General features: G+C 40.3%; 1 protein-coding gene across 6 annotated transcripts in view; it reads right to left on the reverse strand.

Annotated features, from left to right (window-relative positions):
- Nucleotides 1-19842, reverse strand: part of ZNF704 (zinc finger protein 704) — a 104999-nt gene that overhangs the window by 13221 nt on the left and 71936 nt on the right. For 4 of the 6 annotated variants that reach the window (XR_007208313.1, XR_007208312.1, XR_007208311.1 and 1 more), the window contains exons 5-10: nucleotides 18122-18222; nucleotides 15482-15743; nucleotides 10718-10822; nucleotides 4880-4974; nucleotides 3154-3252; nucleotides 1910-2481 (exon numbers count right to left, since the gene is read on the reverse strand). Coding sequence is in view for 2 of the 6 variants with exons in the window: in XM_048329230.1 (XP_048185187.1) it covers nucleotides 3141-3252; nucleotides 4880-4974; nucleotides 10718-10822; nucleotides 15482-15743; nucleotides 18122-18222 (675 nt within the window). In the remaining 4 variants the exon portion in view is untranslated. Of the gene's footprint in view, nucleotides 1-1909; nucleotides 2482-3041; nucleotides 3253-4879; nucleotides 4975-10717; nucleotides 10823-15481; nucleotides 15744-18121; nucleotides 18223-19842 lie in introns of those variants that run through there. The other 2 variants (XM_048329230.1, XM_048329231.1) reach the window with 2 other exon arrangements.

Here is a 19842-nt window from a genome sequence, read left to right on the forward strand (position 1 = left end):
GCTTTGCTGACATTTCTGTTCTTGCTGGCTGTGTGAGGATCACAAAGGGGATCTCAGCAGGTGCTGAACTGCTTGTGCAACATGAATTAATTGGAGTTCAAAGCCCAAAGCAACTGCAGAACACTTTGCGCAGGGCCAGGCAGCCGGGCTGTCGCGCTATCGCCGGCCTTGGTTCAGGCATGGTACCTCGACAAGTGCCTATGTATGAATCAAAATACCACAGCCACAAGATCCAAGACTGATTTAATATAAAGCACTGATTAAAGGTTGTGTAAAAATACTGGTAATTTAGCTTTGTCCTGGCAGGATTTATCAATACCTTCTGTTCTCTGCCTTGTTAACACCATCTTTCTCTCCTGTTTTAATGGTTTGTGGCTTTAGTCCCTTATGTAATCCATATCCAATTTGTATCAGAGGGCAATCTGGTCTGGCAACAAAACCATTCTTCTGTGCAGAAATTTATAAAGAATAATCTTATTACAATAATCTATAAAGTGCCCTCGGGAAAGGTGCTCACAATGCCATGACATTACAGAAATCATATACAATCCGATACATTATTTTCAAAAAAATCCTCCAAAGCAAAAAGGAGGTGAACAACAAATATATAGGCAAATACTGTTAGTCCAACAACAGTCAAATTAATTACGGAATGCTTTATAGTCTTGGAGTGCTTGTAAAAATGGGAGGCAGGGAACAAATTGGCAGGAGTATCTTGGGAAAGTCCCAAATTTTTAAAGTTCTATCAAAGTAAGTACACCATCAGCAAGCCCAGTGTTTGAAGATAAAATGTCTATGAATTACTATGAGGTATTTTACTCTGGAAATTGAAAAAATACAACACGTAAAGAAAACCCACGTTTTACTAAGAGGAATGAAGATAATACAGTGTCTGTGTATCTCCACTGACTCTTAGTGTCTTTTTTTTTCTATTTGTAAAGAAAACAATCTTTCTTCTCCCTGGTCATTTCAGATTTTATATACACATATAAAACTATATAATATATATAGTTTTACACGTATATACACATACACACATACAAAAATACTCATAAACACTCGTGTATATATCTAAGGGTCTTACTGGATTTCAGAGTCTTTTTTTTTTTTAATGACTTAGAGAACACAATTGGGCAAAAAAATCAAGTAATTGCATGCATGCAAGCGTATCTTGCCACTTGTGCATGTAAATTACACAATTTGTAAATAACTGCAGAAATAGCATGCTCAAATTAGGCACCTGATTGCCCAATTAACTTGTTCACAGAGAATCAGATGATAACCTTCAGTAGCTCCTATTATAGCTTCTTCTTTTCAGTACTACCTTATGGAATCCACGGTGTGTATTCCAAACAACTGCATTGTTATTTTGTGCTTTTACACAGACACAAGCAGTGCTGCACACTTAATAAAGCTATCAAGTGAACTTTGGACCAGATTTTAGAAAGTTGTTTAGATACTTAAAAGTCCTGTTGTGAGAATGAGCCAGCTTAGACAATCAAAAAAAAAAAAAAAAAAAAAGTAGAAAAAGATTTGGTCTAATTTCAGTTAGTTCAAATGCTATGAAAAAAAATAACCTGGGCATTTGTGGCCCTTCATGCCTCTATTAATAGACAAAGTTTTGCTTCTGTGTCTTTGATTTTTTTAAGGTGTCTTGTTTTCTTTAACAGGCAAGTATTATTTCGCCATATACATTCATTTCCTAGTAAATCCTTCCTTTATTTTTTCATTGAAATAATCATTAATTAACAGGATTTTATACAAGTGGACACAGAACAACAGGCTGCCGCATTCCAGTGTATACTTCCTAATGGACAGAGAAACTGAAGTACCCAAATGAATCCAAGTACTGCAAGTAGAGAAACTTGTTAATTCATATATCAAAATGAGTTAAGAAATGGTCTTTTACCACAAATATGTTGCTCCTTTGCTGTTGTACTTCTTTTTCTGAGATGATGTTGTGGGAAGGGGGTATTTTCTTTTCTCTACCAATTTTTTGCTTCAAATCAATCTTAGTAGCTTTCAAAGTAAAAGCTGAACAAACCATTATCTTAACAACAATCTCTCAAATAAGAGAAAGGGAAGCAAAAGCAGAACTGCTGGGCTGGATCATGTCCCTGAATTAGGTATTACATATAATCCTAGTGGCTGCATTTACGAGTTCTTCACAGACCTCCTGCAGCAACAGCTGTGCTGGTCCAACTGTTCACCCCCCCTCAGAAAGGGGAGAATAGTAAGAAAAGCTACTGGAGCCCCCTTGTATTCTTGTGAGTTTCAATCAAGCATCACCGATTTCTTCCCTCAAAATTCTCTTGACAGTATCTGCTGGTGACTTGCCATTGCTGCTCTTCTTCCTCCAGAGGATCAAAATCCAATTTGGTACTTAAATTACTTTGTTCCACTCCACTGGTCTGTGCCTCGTTTAAACATCTTCCTGGAATGCTGCTTGTCCTTCTTGCAAAATCAGACTTTGCTTTTCTCCTATAAACAAACAAATGAAAATCCCAACTCTTCCCCACGTCCCCTTTTCAAAAATATAATCATGATCATTTGTATCAGGAGAATTATTTAGCAGTCTCCAGTCTTAGTACAGCTTTTGTTGAGAAAACTGTAGCTTATATGACTCTGAAGTGTTTATTAGAAAGCTTTCAAAAAGAGATCTTCGTTTCAGGAAAAGAAAAATTGTTCAGTTTAGCAAATACAGATGTTCACAGCAGAGACTGAAATGGTTAAAAATGATCCTAGGGAGCAAGCAGCTCAGAGTTAGCAAAATAATCAACTTTTTCCTTTTCTTTACAGAAGAACACTAATAGCTGCTCTGGTTTCCAAACCTACTGAGACAGATTTTGTTGTGTGGTCTTGGCTTTGCTGTTTTTTTTTTTTTTTCTCTATTGCTCCACACAGGTTTTAGTTAGTGCTTCTCCTTGGCTACAAGTGCTTCATTTTGAAATACAAAGCTCTAAAAAAAAAAAAAACAACCAAAAAACCCCAACCAAAAAAACTCAAAACCACCCCAAAAAACCAAAACCCCCAACACCACATCACTGGAGGGGAAAATGGGAAGTGATACAGTGCAGCTGCAGCAATCTGGTTCTGCTGTTGTCCTCCCTCTCCCCAAATTGTCTGCATAATTTCAATCGTTAGTCGATGAACCTTTGGCAGGCTTTCTTCCATCGGCAGGCAGTGCACCACATATCTCTGTTCTCCATCCCATAGACTTTCCGACACTTTTTCCCCTCCCCTCTAGGCTTCCTGTCAGAGAAAAAGGGAAGCTCGTTAACAAGATGCTTTAGTAGTTTTGCTTTTCACTCTAAGACCAGGATAGCAAACTCAACGGCGTGCAGGAGGCAGAGAACCCTGGGTCTTTTGCAGGATTTGGGCTGTTTTTGTGCCAGCTGGGAGCTGATGAAGCGACAGACATATGTATGGCCACGACCCCACCGCTCACAGGGACCAGGCCTTCTCCTTGCCCCACTTCCACAGCCTCTGCAGCGAGCTGCTGAGCCTGCTCCTCTGCTCCTGGGATGATCCCAGGAACATACAGTCCTGACTTTAGCCAGCAACTAAACCTGGACTAGATAAATTATACTTTAGCCACATGAAGTGCCAAGCCATAATGGGCAATCATAGCTGTTCCACAGTACAGGCTAGGCCAGGTCAGGCTAAAGTGCTGCAGAGCTGTGGTGAAAATATTTGGCATAGCTCAGAGCAGCACACCTTGACCACCAGCAGGTCACAGCAATGTCAAAGGGAAGAAAAGCTACCAGCTCCTAACCTTGCTGGTCCTTCCTGCACAGTTTGCTCTGAGCTTATCGACTGAAAAACAGCAAAGTGAGTGGAAGGTTTTAATCCTTGCTCTCACTTGCAGCACATTCTTGTGTGCACCTTCTCTGTTGTCCCCAAAGCCAGCAAGGTGGGCAGCACCTGCTTTTAAAGCTGTAAAAACTGTCCTGTTTTCCATCTTTCAACCACACTCAAAAGATCACAAGTTCAGAAAATGATCCAAGTAACTGTTAAAATGGAATTTTTTTTATTCAACACACCGCAAGCCAGCAAACCTGAGGAGCAATGCTTCACCAAGCAGTCCAACGTTCACTACAGCAATGCCACCTGTCCCGGCATCTTTAAATAAAGTAACTGTACCAACAGAACAGTTTAATCCCTGTTTTACATGTTGCATGGCACACATGGGAATTGCCTGATGATTCCTCTCTTGCATACCCACACATTTTCTGATTACTGAACATTAATTAATGGGCACAATCCATGAACTGGGAAGATCCCAAGTTTGGTTTGCAGCATATGCAATGATCTGAGAGTCATGAAGAAAATGAAAAGCATGAAATCTTCTTGTCTCATTTTAGGCTACAGTCACCTTTAGAACTATGAGAAATAAGGAGTTTCTTTACTGGAAGAAATTCAGCATTACAGTTTCATTTTTTACATAACTTTTTGAACACTTTAAAAGTAGATTCTGATCAAATATCAGTTAGATTTAATGGAAATTAATGCATCTTATGTCTAGGAAGACAAGGCATAAAAAGCTTTGCCTTGATCTAATTTATTGTAGGACAGGGTTCTTTATAATTCCTTTGAAGCCAAATACCATTCTGACTGAAGGGTGGTAAACATATAAGACAGTCCAGCCGTTCAGGGAAAAGTGCAAAGCCAGACAGTGCAGCTGAACTTTACCTTTGATGGTAGCAAAAATAGGTTCTGAACGCTTACTTTGAAGAGTTCCAGCAAGAACCTGCCTGAGAACTGCAATGAGGGCTGATGGTGGGCTTTTTCTGTTTCTCTGGCCACTGTGATCTTATTTACTGAATGCCCTCCAGGTTGGGAGGCTGTGGTGTGTCAGCAGCAGCTAATGGTCCCATACCTCAAGCCAAATGCTACTCTAGGCGGTGATGAAAGAACTGTGTGGGACTGTTTCTGCTCTCCACTCCCTGCAGGACGATTATGGGTTGGTGAGACCTGTCAATACAGACAAAAAAGCTGCTTATGAAGAACATATACATATGAATGCAGTATAAATTCTTTTTCCCAGAAAATGCAAATTATGATGCATGGTGGCAAGGACACCCAGGAAAAGTGACTATATAATATACAAACATAATTAAACTATAAGTTTATTTAGCATTAGAAACATTGCATTAGGTTATGTTTGTTTCCCTGTATTTCCAGTCATCCTCCTACAGCAAACCAAAATACAGATCAGCATCACTGCAGGTTTTGGAAAAGACAAGAAACATATTAATTCTTATTTAAAAACTCTGAATAGTTCTTAGAAAAACCTTCTCCAATTTAAGCAAAGAAAATGACTGGAAAAATAAACTCTGTCCTGTGCTGAGATCAAGACCAATAATCTCCTATGAAATAAAGGGATTTCACTTGTTACTCCTGTCTGTGACTTGGTACTCTTTGTGCAGAGACACCTTTGGAGAAGAGGGTTTGTTGAAGAGCACTTACAATGTGGCCCCTCGAGGTTTAACAGGCAGGGAGTGCAATGTTGCCCTTCTGATCAAAGTTTCTAACAAGATGTATCTCCTTACTCTGCGCAGTAAACCTTCTCAGCAGGTGTCCTCTTTGTGAATGTTTCCAAAGAAAGGGTGTAGTTTGGTCTTCTGAGACTTCCCAAAGAAGTCCCCTACATGAGCAAGGGGCTTGGCAACATCATTCAAGCAATCACAGGACATAAAGCTCGGCCTTAAATAATACCTAAATTATTTTAATATGGTCTTATTTTGCTCCTGTGTGAAGGCCACAACCACTGTACATCTAAAACACCAGAAAAAAATTCTGAACGCTAATTTTTTTGTTGTATATTGAATGCAGCAAGCTTCATTTGGGCATCTAGTGTACAGTAAGCCTCCTGCCGCCAGGAACTGCAGATATGGTCATAGCTCTCTGCACTGCAATGACTTTTCCCTCCTGCCCTTTTGAAGTCCTACAATATTTGGAAGAGAGGGAACTGACTGACCTCACTTGAAGAGAATTACCGTACGTGCTTTGATTTTTGATACAAAGTCAATTTTAAAGCTACTCCATAGTAGCAAAAAACTAATGCTCGTAATTGAGTGCAGACACTCTTTCAACTTTTATTCCTGACTGTTAGCAAGAGAAATTTCTGATTTAACTGCATAGGTGGCTCACACTCTGAACAAACTTAGACCATTACTGATATATGAAATTATACCTGCAAAACCTGAAAGCAATTTCCTCTTTCTCTGCCAGCTTACCATGTTTTGTACATCCAGAGACCACACTAGCTCCTTTTGTTCTATCCCTCCAGAATACTGAGGGCAGCTTGTTCTCTGCTACTTTTTTTTCCGAATTTTTATCAACCACTTTCCTTGTTTTACCTAAGAATGATTGAAACACTTAAGATAAAATGCAAAGCAATAGCCCTTTTGTAGTATTTGGCATTTACCAGACACTGTGCAGTTTTCCAGTCATTACCAGTAACCAGATATCTCCAGTCATTGTGCTAGGATTCAGAAACACTTTATAACAGAAATTATTATGTGTCTACTACTAGTAACTGACACCCAACATAGTAGCTGGTTGTCATTGAACAGAAGAGAACTTGCATGACCTACTATGTTATAAGCAATTACTGTGCTTCCTTCCGAACAGAGATCAGGCTGGAGCAGTAATTGCAGTGTGTGGACTCCTCCCTCGCATTCTCCTGGGAGGGTCTCTGCACAATGGTTCCATGGACTGGCACACCAAGGCAGCAAAACAGCACTGAAGATGAGCTTTAGTGTATTTTGGTAAGCTTTGCAGCAGGCCTAAACAATACCAGTCAGCTGTTCTCTGTAGGGAACACTAAGAGCAGATTAAGAGCAAGCCCTGAGAAGGCAGTCCTTGCCCTTGGAGGCTTTTCTTGTCTGAAGTGCTGTCTAATGCAGAGTAAAATGACACTGTTTGTTTGAAGCAAGGACCTGGAGTTTCCAGTTACAACTCCCGGGGGGGAAACTGTGGCTACAGAGAAGATTTGTGATCTGTAAACATCAGATTATCAAAGATCTTGCCTGTTCAACTTTTTTGGGTCTTATGAGCAGGCAGATGAAAGTCAGTATCACACAGTGGAGATCACACTGACATTGAGGAAGACTTTTACCCTACATTACATAAAAGTGGAAGTACATGGTCATTGTAAGTCCTCCACTGCCAAGACATACGGAGTTCACAATGGCTCATCCCATTTGCATCACTTAACTCACTCTCCTCATGCATCCCTAGGCTGTGGCCAATTTATTCTCCTAGTTCAGTCTTAATTGGTAGAACAAACATCAGCCTGTCCTTTCTGCTTCATGCAGAGAACACCTCACAATGGCTCATAACTGCTCCAACACTCAACCTTTCACCTGCAAAGTTATCTTAGAAAAATGGTATGAAAAACTGTATTTCCCATCTGCCTTGGAATCTAACCTATGCATGATTCAGAACACAAAGGGCTTTGGAGGTTCCCCTAATTACAGAACCACAGAATAACCTGAGTTGGAAGGGACTCACAAGGATCAACAAGTCCAACTCCTGGCCCTGCACAGACCATCCCCAAGAGTTAATACCACATGCCTGAGAACATTGTCCAAACACTTCTTGAACTCTGTCAGATTTGGTGCTGTGACCACTTCCCTCAGGAGCCTGTTCCAGTGCCCAAACACCCTCTGGGGGAACAACCTTTTTCTAATACCCAAACTAAACCTTCCCTGACACAACTTCAGGCCATTACTTCAGGTCCTGTCACTGGTCACCACAAAGAGTTCAGTGCCTGCCCCTCCACTTCCTCTCACAAGGAAGTTGCAGACTGCAATGAGGTCTCCCCTCAGTCTCCTCTTCTCCAGATTGAACAAACGAGTGACCTTGGCCACTTCTTCTCCCTTATGACTACAATACTTTCAAATAAATGGCTATATTTAGATGTTGTGAATACTCCTGAGCCTAGAGCAGCCACATACTGAGCCAAACTGATCCAGCAGTATGTATGGCTTGTTTTGAGGTGCTCGGTTACTTGCTGATAAGCACACCCATATTCACAATGGCCTTTCGGTGCTGCTCTGCTAAAAACTTTCCAAAAACAAGGACTTAATGCAATTCATGGTGTTTGAACACCCCAGTTCCCAGGACAGAAAGCAAGAAGTGCTCAGTGTCACTAAAATTCAGTGTCCACAAGAATGAAAGAAGGAAACACTACAGTATGTGTCAAAAAATAAATGCAAAAGGAGACTATTTTGAAATTTTGTTTCTCCATGGTCTTAACTACTCAGGTCTAGAAAGAATCCTGTTCAAAACCAGAATCCTGTTCAGGAGACTCAGGTCTAGAAAGAATCCTGTTCAAAACCAGGATTCAACAGCCCCATTCCAACACCACTAGTAACATGAAAAAATGTGTAGACCTATGCACTTTTTCAGATCTATATGTAATCTTTTCCTGCTCAGTGGTTTGTCCAGGCCAGAAAAACATTCCAAAGCTGTTTTAGAAAATGGCTTGCATAAATATTAGTAAGTAAAATAAATATTAAAAGTCAGAAAGTAATGGTTTGGACTTACTCTCTGGAGTTCCCTTGAGTGCTACAGACTTGCGTCTCATCTCAGGGACCGCGTATGTCACAACTGCATGAGTTTTATGTTATGCTGGCTCTGTCACATAGTCTGGGCTTAAATAAACCCCATCAGGGAAGGAGAAAGTCTGAATTTAGATGAAGTACCTACACTCGGTGTAAGGGTGGGAATTGCCACACCCCCGTTTTGGTAAAGCAGTATCTAATTTACTTCGAAACAGAAATAAAACTTTAATTTAATATACAGGTATTCAACATAAATTTGCATTTTCAACCTCACTGAACGTAATTTTTCACTGCAGGCAAGCCTTTGTAATTCATAAATGATCACACTGATGACACAGAAGTCAAAGTGTGCAAACCTGGAAGATATTTTTCTTATTATTTTTTTCTTGGTTAAACAGCCTTATAAATGTTGTTAGAGCTATAATGGCAGTTCACATGATTCCCTGAGCAGCTTGTAATTCTGCATCACTGCTTCCCCAGGTTTTTGTATTGAGATTACTTTCAAATTGTACTTAAATCATTGCCATCTCCATAGAATTCTCAGAAAGTGATTTGGCATTTCTTAAATTCTATTGAGAACTCCACTCTACAGCCACAGATCAGCATTGTTGCCTGAACAAGTAAACTCGACGCATACGTGTCTAATCCTGTCCTCTTAAGTGTCTGATTTACAATATGACTAATTGCATTTTTAGATTCCCAACACTCCTGGCACCAGTTTCTGCTACTCCACAAAAGGAGCCAGTTTCATAATTACTCCATATCAATCCCATTGTTGGGAAATCAAATTCTCAGGGAACTTTGTGGATAGCACACTCTGTTCAAGGTACTCTCGTTGAAATTGCTGCCAGCATGATGTCTTTCACTGTTAGTTGTTCCTTGATGGAATTTAATAAATATTCATTGGCAGAGTGCAGTGTAATTGATTCAGCCACTTTCATTTTTATCAGCTCTGCAGGATGCCACAGCCTCTGCAGAAAATCTCCAATATTTGCCAAAGGTTGACAGTAAGAAGCTTTGGAGATGCATTTGGTGAAAAGAAGGGAGGGAAATAGTATCTCTTATCACCTTGTCTAATATTCACAGTCAGGAGAAAAAAAGCTATACGGTTTTTTGGATTAGCAATGTGCCTTATATAACACACTTTCAAAATTCATAAATCATAAAGTGCAATATTAAATGAGATATTATGATATCAAGAAGGTTTATGATTAGAGAATATCAATTTAGCATGAAAACAGTGCTTTCCAATAAAATGAGGATACTTTACATTAATATTTATTTATGTTCATCATAGAGATTTTCCACTACTTGTAAACAGTGATTTACATTTATTTTCAGCAGTCCTCACACCAGACACAACAAGCTGAATCCCTTGCAACTCGTCATAAAGGTTTTTCAGTCCCCCCGCAGTACACACGCCCACACTGTGGTACGTTTAGAACCACAGCGATTCTGTTTAAGCAAACATCACGTTTCTGCAGTCCTGTTCACAGAACTACGCCTTGTACACCAGCTTTTCTGAAGAAAGTGTCAGTGTTGAATTTCCATATAATACATCCTCATTAAAAAGCTGTCAAACTGCAATAGTATTAATAACAAAATGCAATAGCTACTGAACATATTTTCTGTATAAAACAACATTTTTCTGCTATCAGTAGTGGCTACATACTTGTAGCCTTCTAAAATAGGACTTTGAATGCATCTTGTTGTTTCTTTCAGTTGCTTCAGAGTTCATTCAGGTAACAGCCCCACTGCCTGAATCCAACTGGCCTGTTAGCATAACCATTACCAGGCTGATTTTCCATCTAGTTTTTTAAGAAATAATAAAAAGAAGCACATAGTGCCAGGCTCTGCACCCACCAGAATGTTCTTTTGTAATCATATAGTTTAAAAAATATATATTATAGATTCAATTGTCTGCTTGTAGACACCGATGCAAAAGTAACCTAACTGTACTGATGAAGAGAGTAACAAAGGTGTTAAAAACAGCCATGCTGGCAAACTGAGGCACATGTTTAATTTGTTTCTTTTTGGTATTTGTTATGTAACATTTACTTCTAAAATTACACACTGTGAAACAAAGTAAGATGATCTAAAAAACCTTTTTTCTCCTCTTCTTTCCTTTTTTGATGTGCACTTACTGGAATGCCGGTGAAGGTAACTGGAGGCGACTGCCAGGAGATGCTAAAGCTACTGCCATTGGGAGTGAATTTTGCTGACCCTGGAATGTTCACCGGAGGAGTGGCCTGTGTGAAAAGAAAGTATTACTCCAGCAAGAAGAACCATTCCTCTTCCAAAGCATTTCAAAGGATCTTTCATTCCTTGAAATGGTAAATCTGTGAGAGATTTTCCAAGGTATAAAAAAACTCCATGGTGAAAAGCATTTTACCCTTGTGAGAGGGATAATCATGGATAAGCTTAGTAAGGAAGGGACAGAGTTATATATATACCACTGTTCCAAAACCTTGTTTAGAGAAAGATGATTGCTCTCAAAAGAATCCATAGATAATTCCTTAAGAGGGAGAGCTGTTAAAAAAACAGACAAAATCAAACATCACATACAAATAGCTTTTAAGATAATGCCATCAAGAAGCAAAAATAACTTCACAGATGACCACCTGTTCCACAGTGATAAACAAGGCCATGCTTAAACTCAAGGCAGCTGTTTTACACAATTTTAGCGTGGATAGCAAGGCTTCTTGGATGGAAGCAATCAACAGCAAGGGTTGGCCATTTCTCATTTATCAGATAAATGTTAAGAGTCATCCCAATTAAAACAGTTTTTCCTATTAAAAACAAGGAGCTGTAAATCATCCTTTGGATTCAAAAAACAGTTCTTGAAATACTAAACTAAAGCAAGTATTTGAAGGACTCCTGGGCTCCTTGGAGTCCTATGTTCTTCCCATCCCAGCTGTTACACTCAGTGCTGCCCTGGGGCGCAAATGCGATAACCTGAGCTTAGACTGTTGAGCACCTTTCATCTTGTGTCTTTCCTTTAGTTTTTCTCACTGCGTTATGAGTTTCCACGAATTCTTCTCTCCCTCTTTTTGAATCCCATTTAATTTTCAGAATCATTCAGAATTCAGTTGTGCAGCTACCCTGCCTAGCAGGAGCGTGAGCAGCCACCATGAACAAAGGCTCACTTTAACCCTTGAATTTCAAGCTGTCACCACAAAAAAACCCTCCTTGGTTTAAACTTACAGAGAATTTGCTAAAATGAGTTTTCACTTCCGCCTTTCAGTTGACTGTATGTGACAATAACACAATACTCTCACTTAAGCGGTGTTTGTGTTTGGGGCTGCTGAAATTGTCTCACTGCTTCAGGAAAAGAGTGCTTCCTTGAGCCACCAGGCAGAGAGGAGTGATGACAAACTACAACCTGATAGTCCCCATTAAAGATAATCTTCCATGTAAACAAGGGCTGAAGCAATCCCCTAGAGCCTTTCCAGGAAAAGGAAGGCGAGACCACCAGATGCCTCTGTGTATGGCAGTGATGCTCTGTGGGCTGCCAAGCTGCTGACAGCTAGCTCCAAGAGAATCCACACAGACATGCAGAGCAAACATCCACTGAGCTACATAAAATATAAAAACCTCTCTGAAAAGGCATCAAGAACAATCTGGCAACTTCAGATGGTACCAGTAGTTCTTCATCACAAGCCTGTTCAAATGGGAAGGAGTGAATGACCACAGACAGCACTCCAGACAGAAAGAACTGGAGAGAGCTGGATGAGCAGTGAGGCAGCCCTGCCTCTGCTCAGCATCCCACATGGATGGCAGCTCAAACCCAGGGTCAGCACAGCAACTTCCTCAATATTTAAATAAGATAAGACCTGGAAGGGAAATCTTACTTCCTGAAAGAGCCCACCTGTAGTTCCTATGTAGTTAAATTTAACAGGTACAGGCAACAGTTTTGTAAGTTTAAAACCGATGCAATTTGCAGTCACTTAAAATACCATAGTGCTCAATTCCTTTTTCTCAGTGCCTACTTCAGACATGATCAGACTTAGATAGTCAACCACCTTGTTCACTTGTTTCCCAGATGTGCACCTTTGCTCATCAAGCACAGTCAGCTTTTTTAGGCTAACATTTTAGTCAATCTCTTCCATAAGATAATCATAACGTTACAACCAACTGAAGAACTTCTATACCCCAACCTCCATTTGCTTAGAGACTTCCATCTAATTGCCAATCAAAATATATTAAAGAATAATTTGTATTTACTTATTTATTTGTGCCAACATTACCCTTATATCTGAAATAGCCTGTGCTCATCCTCTTCCCCTCTCATGCTTGTCCTCTCACTTTCTTCCCAGGCAGCAATTCCATCCTCTCCTCATCCCTTGCTTTGCCTGAGGTATCAGTCCCAGGGCTGGAGGGGCCGCCTATGTTCTCCCTGCCCTCTTTCTTACACTGATGACGTTATTTCTACTTTTTGTGGCCGGAGCCCATCACATCGAATTTGGCTGACCAGAACTCTACCCAGGATTTCAGATGAAGTCATGTGGGGGGTCTTGTATAATGGCATTAAAACCCCTGTCTCTCCTAGATATTTCTTAACCAAGAGGACTAATAACTACTTTTTTTTCGCCCTTCACAGCTCTATTGTTGTTGGCTTGTGGTCATTCTGTGCTTGATTAATGAACACAGGTTTCCTTCTCACATAATTTTCTAACTACCCTAGTTTATAGCAGAAAAATCTCATTAGTTCCTCAGATGCAGGACTTTGCATGTTCTGACATTAAACTGCATCCAAAACCTATTATTCTTAAGATCACCCAGTCACGTAAGCCTGATATATAATTCCTTTACTGCTGATGTCTCCCAAGTTTGTTATCAGTGAAGTTTATTATAGTATTTGTGTATTACTGAAATGATTTAATGAAAATGAGATCGGAGTCAGGAACAGCTTTTCATTTAACTCCATTAATGATATTCAAAAGCCCTTTCAAAACAACTCACTGCTGTTCTCCATGACTTTCCAGCTCCTTCTCTTACATTAAATTTAACCTCTAGCTTAACAAATACTGCCTATACATTTTAAGATCAAATGCTCTCCTTGAATCCAGACGGACTTGTTCTTTGCTTCCCAGGCTGTTCTAGCATCATCTTTCTCTGGGGCTCTCCCACTGCAGTTCACCTCAACTGCTGTACTTTCCAGAATTTCTTCAATTATTCTTCTAAATCTTTCCTCACCCGTAGGACTGGGTCAGGGAGGAGCATCAGCACTTATCTCACTTTCCTCATACCTTTCTACAAGTAGTCTATTTGACATTTTCCAGTCATACAGGAAATGGCAATTAACAGATCTCTTTAGGATTCTTGTGACCAAGCTTCGGGCTCCGTATTTTTTTTCCCCCTCTTTTTTTTTAACAGGAACCTTATCCAAGTTCCTTGAGCTGCTCCCAATGAAGTAATCTCCACTTTCTCCTGTGGCTGGTGAGATCTGAACCTCCACCCTGCCTCCTGACTCTTCTTGCACGGCTGGAGAGATCCTGGCAGAAGATGCCACTGACCTTCTCTACAGAAGCTGCTTCCTTTGCCAGGACAGCCTGAATGCTTGAGCAGGGACCCTGCCTCCTGCTTCCAATTAGCAAGCTGTGAACAGTGTGGACTGTGTCACTCCTCACTGATGAAATTAAGCATTGAAACCAGAGCAACCTGAAAAGCTGACAGGGCCCAGGCACTTGTAGTCTTGCGTCATGGAATACATCAATTTAAATCCAATTCAAGGGCCTTGAACACTTGAATTAGGATTTCCTTAGGCAAGTGCTTTACTCAGAGGGTCCTTGTAAAAAAGGGTTGACGGGGTCTCCAAACAGCAGGGCAGACTGTCAGGACTGCAAATCCCAAATGAAGCAAAACTTCTCAGCAGACTTGTTGCCTCACTCTCTGAGGCAGAGCTTAAGCTACACTGAGAAGCAAGTCTTTCTACTAGCTGGCTTCATCAGTCCCCAAGTTGGCATGCTACCTGATGCAGCTTCCACCTGCGATATCAAGCTTCCACCCAAGCTTTTCAACATGCACAAAAGTCTAAAATAAGCCTGTGAATTCTCTATAGTCCCCTCTGGCCTTCTAGTAGGTGTGCTCCAAACAAACCACAGAAGTTATATCTGCACAATGCTATATATGATAGTTATTGCATCTGATAAATTTAACAGAGTTCAGTTCTCCAGTGCATATGCAGGTCATGGACCACACTACTTCAAAGCCTCTATCCTCTTTTCTCTTGCAGTATCCAGACCAAAACATGTCAAGTTTTAGTGCAGTTTTGTAATTAATGCCTTCTGTTGAAACTTAGCTGGAACGTTTTGGGACAGCAGTTTTTGCCATTTGAAAAGAATTACCTCCAAAAATAGGAAGATACCATAATTGCTTTTTCATTCTTCCTGCTCTACTTCACATCTGCAAATTGACAGCTCACACTGTACAAAAAGAGGAAATGAATTGTTCCTGGCATCCTTTGGGTACTTGTTTACAGTTCAAGCAGAGCTTGTACTTGTTCAATAAAAGCAGAGCTGAAATGAAGACTCTGGAAGGGATTCAGCTGACGGGATGGGAATTTTTATAATGCAGGAGACCCCATCTGAGCATGTCACCTTGGGTTCTCCTTATGGTCAGTGACAATTGATGTAGGCAGTGGGATACACAGATCAACTCTTCTCAACCTGAAGCATGCACCTATTGTGTGCCTGCATAAAGAGCACCCCAAAATCCACCGGCTGTGGTGGGCACATAAACAAATAAACAATGAGCTCAGAAGAATACATCTCAATTTAAATAAAAAAAATGCCTTTGACTGCCCTGAAAACCTTTCAGCCCATTAAAACCCAAACATTGTGATGTGACATTTCATTACACAACAGCAGCATTACTGTAATCACTGGAGCTCATCCCACTGGTGTTACCTGGTAAGCATGGTCTGTGTGTACGAGGTAGAGGTTGGTAGGAGCTGAGCAGCTCAGAGGTGTCATCAATTTAGTCTCGGTTTTGGCACAGGAAGTTTCAGGACGGATTGTGTCTTGGGTGGGAAAGGAAGGAGGAGATGCTAAAGATGGAGAGACTGGAGAAAGACTGCTTAAGCCATCAGCTACTGAGTCCGTGTTGAGCCTGATTTCTGTATAGTAAAAATCCTCCTCTCCATCACTGTAGTCAGACTCTCCTACACGTCTGTATCGAGACACAGAAGTAAGAATTGATTAAATGAAAGCAAGAACCACAGGGTGAATTTTACGTTCTAGATACACAAGCAAATATATTAATATTATCAATTTGCAGTTTCAACCCTTCCTACTTTATCTGCATTCTGGCTGCAGGGAAGGGGGAGAGGAAAATCATCTAGTCTGAAGGGAAAAGAAGTAGGAATTACTTTTTTTTCTTCTCTGTGTCATTCTTGACTAATTCTTTGACCTTGGAGTAGATGTTTAACTCCTTCAGGTCAAGTGTCAGCTTCTCATGTGTAACTGCTGTAAAGTTAACAAGAATCTCAATGCACTCTGTCTTCAAAAGTCACAGCAAAGCTAATAGACACAGGCAAGATACACTTTGCTCCTGTTACAGAAAACAATATGCAATCTTATCGGAAGTTACTTAATTATACCAAATATAGCTATGGCTGCTATTCACCGTAATTTTCTGTAGCATAATGGAAGAATTTGCTAGAAAACAGTCTCACCATGCAACTCACTCAGACACAGAGAAAGGAGTCATACGGGCTGGCTTGCCACTGCCAGGACTTTCTGGTCCTGCTCTCCAGAAGCAGACTTTTTGAAGGAGGGCATGTAGAAGGTTTAATTGCCTTAAAGTTTCATCTGATGTGCATTTGAGCCCAAGTGCTAACAGCGAAGCAGCCCAGTCAAAGCAGTAGTTCCCAGCTGACTACACGTTATCTTGAAGTCCAAACCAAAACTTACTGAGAAAACATAGGTCCAGCAGGTTTGAAGGGCTCTACCAGAAGTACCATCCATCAAAATGCAGCCATTCACTCACCAAAAACTACACTCTCCAACAAAGTTGCTAACTCCAGCAAATTCCAGAAAGGTTTTGCTATTTATTTCTCCCTCTCCCACACCACAGAGGATGTCCCCACAGTATAAAGCACAAAGCAACATTCCTAACTGTATTTTGAGAGAGATTTTCTCTGTTTCCCACAGCCTTACTTTTAAGCCCAACAGTAATTGCTATGACCTTTTCAAGATCATTCTGAGCTCCAGATCTTTCTTATGGTGGCTTTAATTTTTAAGCCGTGGGTAACACAGACCTACACAACAGAGATGTATTTTCACCTAACAGGTGAAGACTGTGAGTCCCCACTGTAATTATATACGAGACAGGTACATCCCTCAGTGAACTGCACAGGAGAGTTCAGCTGCAAACTAGAGCTCTGAAACAAACTTGTGTCCTAAAAGGTTCATTTGCTTTTGCTTCTAGTCCAAGTAACATACCTATGTGTCCTGGTTTCATCTGGGCTGGAGTTAATTTTCTTCCAAGTAGCTAGCACAGAGATATGTCTTTTGGACTTAGGATGAGAAGAGTGTTGATAACACACTGATGGTTTAGCTGATGCTGAGCACTGCTAACTCTAGATCAAGAACTTTTCAGCTTCCCATGCTCTGCCAGTGAGCAGAGGCACAAGTAGCTGGGAGGGAGCATGGCCAGAACAAAGGGATATTCCATACCATAGAAAGTCATGTTCAGTAAATGCACTGGAGGGAGTTAGCTGGGAGGTGCTGATCACTACTTGGGGACAGGCTGGGCTTTGGTCAGCAGGTGGTGAGAAACTCTAACGTACATCACTTGTTTCTCTTCAGTTTTATTTTATTTTATTATCTCTTCAGTCTCTCTCTCCCCTTTCATTACAAGTCTTAGAGTCATTAGTATTACTGTTATTATTATCATTAGTGTTATTAGTTTTATTCTGTTTAAGCCATTAAACTGTTCTTGTCCCAACCCATGAGGTTTACTCTTTATTCCTTTGATTCTTCTCCCCTCCCAGGGAAGAAAGGGGATAGTGAGTGAGCAGCTTTGTGGTACCTTAGCTGCCGACTGGGGTCAACCCCTGACAACATGCAGCTCAGTTTCCTTTTTTTTAAGGTTTCTTTCATGGTTTGTGGTTTTGGTGGGTTTTTTGGCTTTTTTTTTTGGCATTAGTTCAACTCAGAACTGGCACAAGCACCTGACCTGATGTGAAACGAAGTTGAAAAGTATTCATGCAAGACCCTGAACCTGTCTACCACAGAGTGCCATCCCAGATGTGATGTGCAGACAGCACATATGATGTAATGGCACTGAGCTGTGCAGCTGACAGGGAAGTGCAGCGTGACCTCGAGCTATATTTGGCCTTCTAACAAAGTTGACACAATTTCAGGAAAGCGCCTCGCTGTTGGAATAAGTGCTCATTCACCTGGTCACACTATTCCGCAATTTCCTCAGAAACCTGGGATATGAGACAGAGAAGCCAAGGACAATCCAGCTCATCTCTCCAGCCAAGGGCAATTGCTCTCTTCTATACCAAGTCCTTTAGACTTCCAAACAGACTTCCCTCTTACCCAAGGTGAATGGTCCGTATGTGTTTCTGAATCCCTGCAGCTGTGCTCAGTACCTTCCCACAGTTCTTCCACAGGCATTTGAACATCACCTTCATGGAGTTCTGAAAATTATGCGTAAAGCAACATTAGTTGTAAGCAAGTTGTATGCACATTGGGAAAAATTTCTTCCCTGAAAGGGCTGTCAAGCATAGGAACAGGTTGCCCAGGGAAATGGCTGTGTCACCAATCCTGGAGGTTATTTAAAAGACATGTAGATGTGTTGCTTGGGACATGGTTTAGTGCTGGACTTGGCAGTGCTGGGTTGAGCGGTGGACTCTTACAGGTCTTTTCCAACTTCAGTGTTTCTGTGACTCTGTAATTCTATGAAGGTAGAAAAAACCTCAAACTACCCAAAACAGATAAACAGTTACAAAACACTGTGAAGCTTCAGAGCCTTTGACTCCAAATCTGTAACTGTCTAATAGTCTCTTGTTAAGTGTGTCACCCTACTGAAATCAAGAGAATCACAGTGAAAAGTTGCAGGAGCAGCTTGTGACAAAACTTTACCTCTCTCTGTTCATTGGCAATACTTTTCCATTTTTAAGTTTCAGTTCCTCCACAAAGGGAAATAGATGATATAAAAACTTCCTACACTTTTCAAAAAAACCCTAATGAGACTTCTCACTTAATCCAAGGTACCTTCTTAAATTAAGGTCTTTGCAAAGCAAGCTCTTATGAATGTTTCTGCTCACGATATTTGCAGCACAAAAAATATTGTGCCAGAAAAACATAGCTTCTGTTATGACAATATTCACCATGAGCTGGCACAATCTGCTTTTGTTTCACTCAGAAGCTGCTGTAGACTTTACTCAGACAAGAGAATGAGAAGCTATCGGTCTGTGTTCAATATAAAAAAAACCCCCAACAAAACAGGTATAATCTCATTTAAGTATTCTTTTTATATTCTTTAATATAACTTCATTGATCCCCACTGAGTTATCATTGATTTAGAGCACAACCAACAAGGCTATAACTAGGCCAATCTTCAACACTTTGAAGACTCTGGAGAAAAGTAGCCTTAGAACAACACAGATGTTACAAACTCTAGAGATATGTAAAAGCTAATTTTACCCCAAAATGAAACTACTTTTGTACAGTTTAAATAAAAAAAGAATTCTAAATAGCTTGTACATCTCAAAAAGAATTTTCTCTATTATTACAGAACACATTATTAACACAAGGAAGAGCATCAAAATACTGTATTATTATTCTATAATTTTAGTTACATATAAGATTAAATTAATATATTCATATAAAAGTCAATTGAAAAAAGAAAGAGGAGGAACAAGCACATCCCAAGGGTTCAGTACATTTCATTGTGCCTTGAACAAAAGCTTCTTGGTGCTTTCTTCAATGTGGACCCTTTGGAACTGCATGCCAGAAGATGGTTTCAGTATTTGTTTGGAAGATGATGATTAGAATATAACTTTAAAAAAAATCTCAGCTGATGGGCTTTTTAAGATACAAGTTGACTGTAGCAGCATGTTCGCATAGTTACCCTGCAGTCTAACATCTCCTGTTTTAAAGCATGAATGCTCAGGGCTTTGAGATTTGAGGTACCTGATCATACTGTTTGTATGAAAAATTACTTTGGAATAAATTGCACATAAATTGCCTATCTATTTTTTTATTAGATAATACAACTATCAGTCAAATAGATAGAGAACTCTTTTCCTTTTCTC

The sequence above is a fragment of the Corvus hawaiiensis genome, chromosome 26 (assembly GCF_020740725.1).
Source record: "Corvus hawaiiensis isolate bCorHaw1 chromosome 26, bCorHaw1.pri.cur, whole genome shotgun sequence".
Taxonomy (NCBI): domain Eukaryota; kingdom Metazoa; phylum Chordata; class Aves; order Passeriformes; family Corvidae; genus Corvus; species Corvus hawaiiensis.